The 12,854-nt window shown below is 47.8% G+C and overlaps 1 protein-coding gene across 1 annotated transcript in view; it reads left to right on the top strand.

Annotated features, from left to right (window-relative positions):
- LOC110172226 (protein arginine N-methyltransferase 3-like) overlaps positions 1-10,773 on the top strand; it is a 114,887-nt gene extending 104,114 nt beyond the window's left edge. Inside the window, exon 12 of the mRNA XM_055154388.1 lies at positions 10,501-10,773. Within this exon, the coding sequence (XP_055010363.1) occupies positions 10,501-10,664 (164 nt within the window). The 3' untranslated portion in view covers positions 10,665-10,773. The remainder of the gene's footprint in view (positions 1-10,500) is intronic.
- Positions 10,774-12,854: the final 2,081 nt, after the last annotated feature.

The raw sequence follows: 12,854 nt of genomic DNA, 5'->3' as shown, positions 1-12,854 counted from the left end.
GTCCTGGTTTAGACCTGGTTTAGTTCTGGTTTAGACTGGTCAGTTCTGGTTTAGACTTGGTTTAGTTCTGGTTTAGACCTGGTTTAGTTCTGGTTTAGACCTGGTTTAGTTCTGGTTTAGACCTGGTTAGTTCTGGTTTAGACCTGGTTTAGTTCTGGTTTAGACCTGGGTCAGTTTCTGGTTTTAGACCTGGTTTAGACCTGGTTTAGTCCTGGTTTAGTCCTGGTTTAGACCTGGTTTAGTCCTGGTTTAGACCTGGTTTAGTCCTGGTTTAGTCCTGGTTTAGACCTGGTTTAGTCCTGGTTTAGTCCTGGTTTAGACCTGGTTTAGTCCTGGTTTAGTCCTGGTTTAGACCTGGTTTAGTCCTGGTTTAGTCCTGGTTTAGACCTGGTTTAGTCCTGGTTTAGTCCTGGTTTAGTCCTGGTTTAGTCCTGGTTTAGACCTGTTTAGTTTAGACCTGGTTTAGTCTGGTTTAGACCTGGTTTAGTTCTGGTTTAGACCTGGTTTAGGTTTAGTCTGGTTTAGACCTGGTTTAGTCCTGGTTTCCTGGTTAGTCCTGGTTTAGACCTGGTTTAGTCCTGGTTTAGTCCATAAACAGCGCAAAAGTTATTTTGGTGAGAGTAACTTAAAGTAATGCAATAGTCATGTTATGTCTTACATTTTAAATGAAGTAATATTGTAATGAATGAGTTTGAAATGACAGTAATAAGTCATAAATAAAACATTACAGTTTTAAAGTCACTTTCCCAACAGTTTTTATAAACTCATATACAGTGAACATAGAGTCGACACTGTGACTGAAGCATGAACGACTAATAGAAACATGAATCATCCACACGTCCACGTCGCTGCTGCCAACAGTGAACGACACATTTACAATAATAATAACAGTCGACTTATAAAGTTACGTTTTGTAGAAGTTTGACTGGTGATGTGACACTGAGTGATTTGCTGCTGATTCTTGAGTCTGTTCTCTTGTAAACACAGCTGCACTTCTTCCTTCTTACCTGGTTTGGTTTCCACGTTGAAGCCAAAGTTTCCTCAGCGCAAAGTCCGTGACAGGAAAACGGTGAAATGTGTGAGGAGATTCACACAGGTTTTAGTTGTTCCAGCCTGGAGAATCAAGAGTTTGCATCATGTTTTGGATATATTCTTATGTATCTTACACAAGTTTATATCCTTATGTCTCTAGTCTCATGTTCGCTCTCTCACGTCGCGTGTCTGAGCATGTAAACACTGACAAACACCTGAACAAAGTGATGGATTCATGAAAGAATTTCTGTGTTATTTTAAATATTATGAATCATTTAAAATCATAATCATTTGTGTGTGATTAAAGTTATCAACAATTGCGTTTTGGGGTTTTTCCGTTCTGACAAAAGCAACATTGGCTTTTTGTTTTGTCTTGTTTTGTTGTGTTCAAGCCGTATCAGGTGATCTTACTGATGTGTCGCTGACTCATTAAAGGTTGTATAGAGGATTTTCCAAGGAAGGAGAATCCAGCGACTGTTTGTCCTTTGTCAAATGTTGCTCCTGCGTGAAACCACCTCCCCTCCCCCACAGCTCCTACGGAGAAACGCCTCCTCCCTCCTCCTTACGCCAGAAAGTCCTCATCGCTGCACATGACTTGTAAACAACTCACTACAGTGTTGGTTTAGGCAAGACGGAGAAGTGAGGAGCAGTGAGGGAGGAGAGGAGCAGGAAAGGGTGCAGAGAATGAACTAGCAACAACACGCAGCAGCAGGTGGACTCTTTCTTTGCCTTGAAAATGACGTTTTCAGACACAGGACGTCACATTCGTGTCCTGAAAAACGTTTGTGTCGCTCTTGGAAATAAAGTAAGTTTTCATAATCAAGCAGAAGTTTCCTGTCCAGGAGTAATTTGTGGACCAGTGGTTCAGTCTTTAGACTCTTCGTCTGCTTCAGTCGCGCCATCGCTGGAATGAATCTCCAAGAATCACCTTAGTTTGTCTTCACTGCTTTTCTTCTTGTTTTCTTCTTTCACCTCAAAAACAGACTTTCTTTTGCGGTGAACTGCTCCTGGATTCTTGTCGCCATCGCAACAAACTTTGTGCGAACTGCGAGGAAGATATAGGTCAAAAAAAGCTGCTAAGAACTGTTGCGTTGGTGGAGTAAACAGCGTCTGTGTCGTACGTAAACCACGTACCGGCGGCGCAGACAAGTCAGTTACACTAGAAACGTAGGGAGTTTGATTGACAGCCTGTCAGCTCACAGATAACGAGGCAGTGTCGTTATCTACTGGCAAATGTTTAGCCCCACACGTCCAGAGTTGATGAAATTTTATTCTCTTTTTTTTGGTCATCATAATTACAAGGCGACTGCATCTATAATCTATCACTGACAATTTGAAACTAAAAAAATCCTCCATACAAACTTTAAGATAATGTACTGTATCGTTATCTGTGAAATGACTTTAATAAAACCTGCTGTTGGGGAGTGTCTGTCAGAGGAGGTCAGACAGTGTTCGGACAGCTCGCTCGCTCTCTCTCTCTCTCTCTCTCTCTCTCTCTCTCTCTCTCTCTCTCTCTCTCTCTCTCTCTCTCTCTCTCTCTCTCTCTCTCTCTCTCTCTCTCTCTCTCTCTCTCTCCTTGCACAAGTATTACTTTTAACCGTCTGGTTTTGGTGTGTCTTTATTTAATGTAATTTGATGTCTTAGGGTACAATTCCCTGACAGGATCCATGCGCGACTGTCACACGAACGGAGAGAAAATAGTGCCAAGCCATAATGAGTCTGACTTTTTATTCGACGATGGTTTTGTGGTGCAAATGTGTCACTCTTTTGAACACAGATTGTTTTGAGAAGAAAAACACTTTATTACACAGTCCCCAGAACAACTTGCCGGACGACTTTGATCAGCACCAAAACTGGTCAGTATCTGGACTCGCCGGACGCTGTCGGGGTGAGTCAGTGTTGACGCACGACGCTGCTCACGGGGACGACACACAGATCCATGTCAAAAAAACCAAACTATCCCTTTAAGTGCAATAAGCTGATGTTTTTTCAAGAAGTATTTTCATATTTTAAGTACGAAAAATCTTGTTCCGCTGGCAGATATTTTTATCGTCTGGTGAGTGTCTCAGGTTCATTTGTCTCCAGCTCCAGGTTAGAATCAGAAAACACCAGACGCTTTGAAGAACCTGGAAGTTGTAAACGTCACATCGACCAATCGTCTGTGAGCCGCGAGGTCACGACGTGGCGCTGGCGGCGAAAAAGCGTCGGGATGATGGAGACGAAGACGGACGTTCCCCAGATCCCCGAGGATTTAAAGTCGGAGCAAAGAGAACGTTTGGTGGATTTGATCTCGGGGAAAGACGTTCTTGTTCTTCTTCCTACAGGATTTGGAGCTTTACAAACGTCACGAACAAACAGCAGCGACTGGTTCAATAAAAAAAGTCCCGTCTACTGTCGAGCGAACGAATCCTAACGCTGCAGGTCACGCGGTTTCCACCAAGTGAAACCGGCTCACGAATCAGACTGGTGGGACTCTTCAGACGCTGTGATAAAGTTCTTGTCAGGATCTTTGACGATTCGATTTGATTCTCTGTGTTTTGAGTCTGGTTTAGTCGGATCAGCCTCAGAGTCGGATTCGTCTCTTTCTGTTTCACTGATGATTTTCTTCACTTCCACAAAGAACAAACGGTAAAATCCTCCTGAGTCGTGAGTCACACCAGGTTCAAACACCACGACGTCTCCAACAGAAGCAAACCAAACCTCAGAGCAGAGACGTAGATGTTCTCCTGTGATTGGTCCACGTGTAGATGTTCTCCTGTGATTGGTCCACGTGTAGATGTTCTCCTGTGATTGGTCGTGGTGTAGATGTTCTCCTGTGATTGGTCCACGTGTAGATGTTCTCCTGTGATTGGTCGTGGTGTAGATGTTCTCCTGTGATTGGTGGTTGAGTCTGTCCTCTGTCGTCCTGTTGGTCTTTAGTCTCGGTGCGTTTGGTCTCTGAGGTGTTTTCTGTGTTTTGTGTGAAGTTCATTAAAGGTGGTTGGAGTCTGTCGTCCCACCGGAGCGAGGAGGGCAAACTAAAGTCACAACTACATCTCTCTGGTATCTGTCGCTTTTTCTCTCTCTGTTTCTCCTTTTCTCTTTCAAAAAACAAAAAAACCCCAAAACGTTTAGTCTGTTCAGACCAGAGCGTCCAGTTTTGATGCAGAGTCTGTGTGGACGTGCGTTATGTGTTTTTTGCGTCGACGCGGCGAGAATCTGACGTCGATGTGAAGAGAATCTGGCATCGAAAATCTGGCGTCGAGAATCTGGCGTCGATGCGGCGCGTCGTGAGTGTTCAGGCGTCATCGCTCTGGACGCTCGGCATCAGAAGTTGAAAACGCTGAACTCTGGCATTGCTCCACGTCGACCAATCAGGGACGAGTATCCAGAGACGTAGAGACTTTATGACTCAGAAGAAGAAGAAGAAGAAAGAGAAAAATCCAAGAACCACAAACTCCAGAACAAGAAACTCTACAGGATAAACACAAACGCCGCCGTCGCTGAGTCGATCTCTGATGAGTTTATGTCAGAAAAACACTCAAGTCTCTCTCGGTCTGGTCCATTGTTCTGGAAAAAGACGGGAAATGTCTCTTGTTTCCAGGGCAACAGACGCTCTGGACGCACCTCGAGTATTTTTCTCCCGTTGGTCCGCGGCGCCGAGACGTGTCGTGGCGTCTGAACTCAAACACGAAGGCCCGACTCGAGGCGTCCGGCGTGTTTTTTTGACGCCGCGTCTGAACGGACCGTGACTGTTCTGCAGACAGTTTCTCCTCAGACGATCTGGACCCAGAGTCTCTGTTTTTACAACACGTCAAGTTTTTATTTGTTGCATCAGTGTAAAAGAACCAGACGCAACCAGAAGTTTGTTTTTCCTCCTGGAACAGAAAAGATCAGAATAAAGAAAATGGAAAGATCTGCTCTAGTCTAGTTCAGTCCTGGTTTAGTCCTGGTTTAGTCCTGGTTTAGTCCTGGTTTAGTTCTGGTTTCAGTCCTGGTTTAGTCCTGGTTTAGTTCTGGTTTAGTCCTGGTTTAGTCCTGGTTTAGTTCTGGTTTAGTTCTGGTTTAGTCCTGGTTTAGTTCTGGTTTAGTCCTGGTTTAGTCCTGGTTTAGTCCTGGTTTTAGTTTGGTTTAGTTCTGGTTTAGTCCTGGTTTAGTCCTGGTTTAGTCCTGGTTTAGTTCTGGTTTAGTTCTGGTTTAGTTCTGGTTTAGTCCTGGTTTAGTTCTGGTTTAGTTCTGGTTTAGTCCTGGTTTAGTCCTGGTTTAGTTCTGGTTTAGTTCTGGTTTAGTCCTGGTTTAGTCCTGGTTTTAGTCCTGGTTTAGTCCTGGTTTAGTTTAGTTCTGGTTTAGTTCTGGTTTAGTCCTGGTTTAGTTCTGGTTTAGTTCTGGTTTAGTCCTGGTTTAGTCCTGGTTTAGTTCTGGTTTAGTTCTGGTTTAGTCCTGGTTTAGTCCTGGTTTAGTCCTGGTTTAGTTCTGGTTTAGTTCTGGTTTAGTCCTGGTTTAGTTCTGGTTTAGTCCTGGTTTAGTCCTGGTTTAGTCCTGGTTTAGTCCTGGTTTAGTCCTGGTTTAGTAGTCCTGGTTTAGTCCTGGTTAGTCCTGGTTTAGTCCTGGTTTAGTCCTGGTTTAGTCCTGGTTTAGTCCTGGTTTAGACCTGGTTTAGTCCTGGTTTAGTCCTGGTTTAGTCCTGGTTTAGACCTGGTTTTAGTCCTGGTTTAGTCCTGGTTTAGTCCTGGTTTAGTCCTGGTTTAGACCTGGTTTAGTCCTGGTTTAGTCCTGGTTTAGTCCTGGTTTAGACCTGGTTTTAGTCCTGGTTTAGTCCTGGTTTAGTCCTGGTTTAGTCCTGGTTTAGTCCTGGTTTAGTCCTGGTTTAGTCCTGGTTTAGTCCTGGTTTAGTCCTGGTTTAGTCCTGGTTTAGTTCTGTAAAACAGTTGCATGAAATAAAATAATGTTTAGGCTTTGAAACTTATTTTCTACACATATTTTTCTCAGAACACGAACGTCACTTTTTCACGTTGATGAAATTTGATCAAATCCTGCTGAATGTGCAGATTTATCTTATGTTAACTTATCGTGAAATGTATAAATCTGTTTAATTTTATTTAATTGATCTGATTCTGTAAAATAATACAAAAACAGTCTTTAGTTTCCACATTTCTGTTTTGTCTTAAACAGAATCAAACACACAGACACAGTTTGGAGCTGGACAGTGTGAAGAAGCTCTGGTCTGTGGACACAGAATCACACATGATGATCACATTCTGATCATCTACTCTGTTCTACATGTTTAAATACACTTAAAGTATTTATTACTACAATAATGGACCAGAACAGAAGAACAAGAACATTAGAAGTGTATCTGCAGAAACAAAACTCACCGTGTGCTGCTTTTCTTCCTCTAAACGCAGTAACAGGGAGGGCATCTGGTATAAAGTCTCCTAGTGCCACATCACCCTGTAGAAACACAATCACTGTTTCAATAGAAGTTACATTTTGAAATATTTGTTTAAAATCATTTGAGTTGGTTTATTTACTTTGTTCATCTGTGTTTTGTTCTCAAACATCTTCCTTTTTTCTGAAACATCAACTGTAACATTCATGAACTTCCCCTCAGCTGCAGCAGAACCTGGACGTGTCTGTGTTTGTAGACGACTGGAACAAACACATTTAAATCTGAGTCCAACTGTCCCACTCCTGTAGATGAACAGTCAAATACAGTTTGTCTCATGGAAACAGTCCTGACATTAACTCTAATTTCAAATAAAACACCACAAACATGTTTTAACAATGACGACTTTCTAGTCCAGAGAAACAGATAAAATGTTTGAAAAGTGTCACCTCCAGATCAGCTCCATGATCCTCCTGCTCCACACTGTGTCTCTGCTCTTGTCTCTGTCCTGTTACATCTGAAGTTTCCCTCCAAAAGTTTTGTGGAGGAGAATTCCAGAGGGACGAGCCTCACCACAGATTAGAATAAAGTCATGTTTCCTCAACCTGATTAAAACCTGCAGGTTGAACATCAGACACAATCACATGACCTTTGTAACATTTAAACACACTGGACAGAGAAACGTAAAAAAGTCATGTTATTGTTGTAAAAAAAAATTTTTTTGCAATTTGAGCAACTCAACTCGGACTGTTTTTTCAGTGCAGGTTCTTGTTCCATCACGTGTCTGAACTGAGCAGTGTTTCTCTCTCTCTTTCTCCTCTTTCTTCTCTTTCTTCTCTCCCTCCTTCTCTCCGTCTCTTCCTCGTCTCCACACTGAACCATATGTTCCTCCTCCTCTTCTTCTTCTTCTTCTTCTCGCGGCGTCGGTGAGTTTGTCGTGTCATGATTTCTGGAATCACTGAAGCATCGACGACCACAGAGCTCAGCACAATCCTCTCCTCCTCTCCTCTCCTCCTCTCCTCTCCTCCTCTCCTCTCCTCCTCTCCTCTCCTCCTCTCTCCTCCTCTCCTCCTCTCTCCTCCTCTCCTCCTCTCCTCCTCTCTCCTCCTCTCCTCCTCTCCTCCTCCTCTCTCCTCCTCTCCTCCTCTCCTCCTCTCTCCTCCTCTCTCCTCTCCTCTCCTCTCCTCCTCCTCCTCCTCTCCTCTCTCCTCCTCTCCTCCTCCTCCTCTCCTCTCCTCTCTCTCCTCTCTCTCCTCTCCTCTCTCCTCTCCTCCTCCTCCTCCTCTCTCCTCCTCTCTCCTCCTCTCCTCCTCCTCCTCCTCCTCCTCCTCCTCCTCTCCTCTCCTCCTCTCCTCCTCCTCCTCTCCTCTCCTCTCCTCCTCCCTCCTCCTCCTCCTCCTCCTCCTCCTCCTCCTCCTCCTCCTCTCCTCCTCCTCTCCTCCTCTCCTCCTCCTCTCCTCCTCCTCCTCCTCTCCTCCTCCTCCTCCTCCTCCTCCTCCTCCTCCTCCTCCTCCTCCTCTCCCTCCTCCTCTCCTCCTCCTCTCCTCCTCCTCTCTCCTCCTCCTCCTCCTCCTCCTCCTCCTCCTCTCTCCTCCTCCTCTCCTCCTCCTCCTCTCCTCCTCTCCTCCTCCTCCTCTCTCCTCTCCTCCTCCTCCTCCTCTCCTCCTCTCCTCTCCTCCTCCCCTCCTCCTCCTCTCTCTCCTCCTCTCTCCTCTCCTCCTCTCCTCCTCTCCTCCTCTCCTCTCTCCTCCTCCTCCTCCTCCTCCTCTCCCTCCTCCTCTCCTCCTCTCCTCCTCTCCTCCTCCTCTCCTCCTCTCCTCTCTCTCTCTCCTCCTCCTCTCTCCTCTCCTCTCCTCCTCTCTCTCTCCTCCTCTCTCCTCCTCTCCTCCTCTCCTCTCCTCTCCTCTCCTCCTCTCCTCCTCTCTCCTCCTCCTCTCCTCTCCTCCTCTCTCCTCCTCCTCCTCCTCTCTCCTCTCCTCCTCTCCTCCTCCTCCTCCTCTCCTCTCTCTCCTCTCCTCCTCTCCTCTCCTCCTCTCCTCCTCCTCTCCTCCTCCTCTCCTCCTCTCCTCCTCCTCTCTCCTCTCCTCTCTCCTCCTCTCTCTCCTCTCTCTCTCCTCCTCTCCTCTCTCCTCTCCTCCTCCTCTCCTCCTCCTCCTCCTCTCTCCTCTCTCCTCCTCTCCTCCTCTCCTCCTCCTCTCCTCCCCTCCTCCCTCCTCCTCTCCTCCTCCTCCTCCTCCTCCTCTCCTCCTCTCCTCCTCTCCTCCTCCTCTCCTCCTCTCTCCTCTCTCCTCCTCTCTCCTCCTCTCCTCCTCCTCTCCTCCTCCTCTCCTCTCCTCTCCTCCTCCTCCTCTCCTCCTCCTCCTCTCTCCTCTCTCCTCCTCTCTCCTCCTCCTCTCTCTCCTCTCCTCCTCCTCCTCCTCCTCTCCTCCTCCTCCTCCTCCTCCTCTCCTCCTCCTCCTCCTCCTCCTCCTCCTCTCCTCCTCCTCCTCCTCCTCCTCCTCTCCTCCTCTCTCCTCCTCTCCTCCTCCTCCTCTCCTCCTCCTCTCCTCCTCCTCTCTCCTCCTCCTCCTCCTCTCCTCTCCTCCTCCTCTCCTCCTCTCCTCCTCTCTCCTCCTCTCCTCCTCCTCCTCCTCCTCTCTCCTCCTCTCCTCTCCTCCTCTCCTCTCCTCCTCCTCCCTCCTCCTCCTCTCTCCTCTCCTCCTCCTCCTCTCTCCTCCTCCTCCTCCTCCCTCCTCTCTCTCCTCCTCCTCCTCTCCTCTCCTCCTCTCTCCTCCTCCTCCTCCTCCTCCTCTCCTCCTCTCTCTCCTCCTCTCCTCCTCCTCCTCCTCCTCCTCCTCTCCTCCTCCTCCTCTCCTCCCTCTCTCCTCCTCCTCCTCCTCTCTCCTCCTCCTCCCTCTCCTCCTCCTCCTCCTCCTCTCCTCCTCCTCCTCCCTCCTCCTCCTCCTCCTCCTCTCCTCTCCTCCTCTCCTCCTCCTCTCCTCCTCTCTCCTCCTCCTCCTCCTCCTCCTCTCCTCCTCCTCCTCCTCCTCCTCCTCCTCCTCCTCTCCTCCTCTCCTCCTCCTCCTCCTCCTCCTCTCCTCCTCCTCCTCCTCTCTCCTCTCCTCCTCTCCTCCTCTCCTCTCCTCTCTCTCCTCCTCCTCCTCCTCCTCCTCCTCTCCTCTCTCCTCCTCCTCCTCCTCCTCCTCCTCCTCCTCCTCTCTCTCCTCCTCCTCCTCCTCCTCCTCCTCCTCCTCTCCCTCCTCTCTCTCCTCCTCCTCCTCCTCTCCTCCTCTCCTCCTCCTCCTCTCCTCCTCCCTCCTCCTCCTCCTCCTCCTCCTCCTCCTCCTCCTCTCCTCCTCCTCCTCTCCTCCTCCTCCTCTCCTCTCCTCCTCTCCTCCTCCTCTCCTCCTCCTCTCTCCTCCTCCTCCTCCTCTCCTCCTCCTCTCCTCCTCCTCCTCCTCTCCTCCTCCTCCTCCCTCCTCCTCTCCTCTCCTCCTCTCCCTCCCTCTCTCCTCCTCCTCCTCCCTCCTCTCCTCCTCCTCCTCCTCCTCCTCCCTCCTCCTCCTCCTCTCCTCCTCCTCCTCCTCTCCTCCTCTCCTCCTCCTCCTCCTCCTCCTCCTCCTCCCTCCTCTCCTCTCCCTCCTCTCTCCTCCTCTCTCCTCCTCCTCCTCCTCTCTCCTCTCCTCCTCCTCCTCCTCTCCTCCTCTCCTCCTCTCCTCCTCCTCCTCCTCTCCTCCTTCTCCTCCTCCTCTCCTCCTCTCTCCTCCCCTCTCCTCCTCTCTCCTCTCCTCCTCCCTCCTCTCCTCCTCCTCCTCCTCCTCCTCCTCCTCCTCCTCCTCCTCCTCCTCCTCCTCCTCCTCCTCCTCCTCCTCCTCCTCTCTCCTCTCCTCCTCTCCTCCTCCTCCTCCTCCTCCTCTCCTCTCCTCCTCCTCCTCCTCCTCCTCTCCTCCTCCTCCTCCTCTCTCTCCCTCCTCCTCCTCCTCCTCCTCCTCTCTCCTCCTCTCCTCCTCCCTCCTCTCCTCCTCCTCCTCCTCCCTCCTCCTCCTCTCTCCTCCTCCTCCTCCTCTCCTCTCCTCCTCCTCCTCTCCTCCTCCTCCTCCTCCTCCTCCTCCTCTCTCTCCTCCTCCTCCTCCTCCTCTCTCCTCCTCCTTCTGACTCAGTCTCTTTGTGTTTTTTAGGTGAGGAGCTGAAGGGGAAAATCGCGGTTCGTAAAAATCAGAAGGATCCTCGCTCTCTGCTCATCTCCATCCAGCTCCCAGATCGAAAGCTTCACTACAGCCTCCAGTGAAGAACATCTGAACATCTGAACATCTGAACATCTGAACATCTGAACATCTAAACATCTGAACATCTGAACATCTGAACATCTGAACATCTAAACATCTAAACATCTGAACATCTAACATCTAACATCTAAACATCTAAACATCTGAAACATCTGAACATCTGAACATCTGAACATCTAAACATCTAAACATCTAAACATCTGAACATCTGAACATCTGAACATCTGAACATCTGAACATCTAAACATCTAAACATCTGAACATCTGAACATCTGAACATCTGAACATCTAAACATCTGAACATCTGAACATCTGAACATCTGAACATCTGAACATCTGAACATCTAAACATCTGAACATCTGAACATCTGAACATCTGAACACCTGAACACCTGAACATCCTGAACACCTAAACACAAACCTAAACACCTAAACACCTAAACACCTAAACACCTGAACACCTGAACACCTGAACACCTGAACACCTGAACACCTGAACACCTAAACACCTAAACACCTAAACACCTAAACACCTAAACACCTAAACACCTAAACACCTAAACACCTAAACACCTAAACACCTAAACACCTAAACACCTAAACACCTGAACACCTGAACACCTGAACACCTGAACACCTGAACACCTGAACATCTGTCCTTCATCTGTGTCGTGTCAGAGTCTGAAATTTGTAATAAAACACCAAAAAACTCCAAAACTCCATGTGTCCTTCTCCTGTCTCTGCTCCTGGTTTAGTCCCATCTCAGACCTGGTCCTGGTCTTGGTCCTGGTCCTGGTTCTGGTTCTGGTCTTGGTCCTGGTCCTGGTCCTGGTCTTGGTCTGGTCCTGGTTCTGGTTCTGGTTCTGGTCTTGGTCCTGGTCCTGGTCCTGGTCTCTGTGTGAAGTCGCTGCTCATCAAACTCAAACCTTCATAAAAACGACAAACGTTTGATCTGCTTTAATTTATTTATTTTTTGATTTTCACTGTTCTGGTTTTTAGGTTTGAGTTCTTTTTTCGGCCGATGACGTCACCCTGCCCCCGGCCAGAAATAATGTTTTATAATCAGTGAAATAAATAAATGATAATAACTTTAAAACTATGAATGTAAACAGTAAAATAAAAACACACAACAGGACAAACAAAACAGAACTGATGTAATAGTTTGACAGTTTTTGCAGGTTTTCACATCGTGAGGGGCTGAACGACGTCATCGACCAAAATAAAACTTCATATTTTAAGAACCAGAATCACAAAACAAACTTTTGCAGCACAAACGAAGCACAAACAATTCAGACTCAGGCCCAGGGGCCAAATTTGGCCCATAAGATCAAATCAAACGTATCAGAGCTGCAGCCGCACACAGATCGACTGTAGAAACATGATTTATTTCAAATGTCGTTATTATTTTATCTTCTGTTTGTTCTGGATTCAGTGTTTAAGCAAAACTTTTATTAAACATTTATTTGAATAAGAAAAGATTTAATTTTACAGATCTCCAAAGACGAGAAAACCTGCAGATGAAATGTTTCTACAAATATTTAGTTTGACCCACGACTTAGTTCCAGTTTTAAATTTTGTCCCTCAGTGAGTTTGAGTTTGACTTGTGTTTTATTTCATTTTCAAGTTTCCTGGGGCTGTTGACCCCAAATCGACCTGTAAAAGAAAAACGTTCATGTCTCCAAAACTAAAACAGCACAAACCAAACACAAACAGGACGGAGTTTTCATGTCGGTTTGAGTTTGACTGAGGAGATTTTACAGACGAGACTCTGGTCCTGGACTCGACTCTGGACTCTCCTCCTCCTGATCACACTCACGTGCACTCTCACACGTGCACTCTCACGTGCACTCTCACACGTGCACTCTCACACGTGCACTCTCACACGTGCACTCTCACTCACGTGCACTCTCACACGTGCACTCTCACTCACGTGCACTCTCACACGTGCACTCTCTCGTGCGCGCTCCTGGTCAGAGGGAGTTTCCTGATTGGCCCGTGTGGCTCGGCGGCGGCGGCGGCGGCGTCAGAGACGATCTGCACAAACTCTCGTCAGTGAAACGACTTTTCCTCCAGATGAAACCTTCACGTCTCCACGGAAACACAACACCAGGTCCAAGAACAAACTCAGGTCCAACAGGAACCGCAGCAGGTCACAGGTCACAGCAGGAGGTTAAAGGATCCACCCACCGACC

The sequence above is a fragment of the Boleophthalmus pectinirostris genome, unplaced genomic scaffold (assembly GCF_026225935.1).
Source record: "Boleophthalmus pectinirostris isolate CB_2022bp ecotype Guang Dong unplaced genomic scaffold, ASM2622593v1 HiC_scaffold_19, whole genome shotgun sequence".
Taxonomy (NCBI): domain Eukaryota; kingdom Metazoa; phylum Chordata; class Actinopteri; order Gobiiformes; family Gobiidae; genus Boleophthalmus; species Boleophthalmus pectinirostris.
The sequence above is the reverse complement of the archived record's forward strand: the minus strand, read 5'-3'. Positions and strand labels throughout refer to the sequence as shown.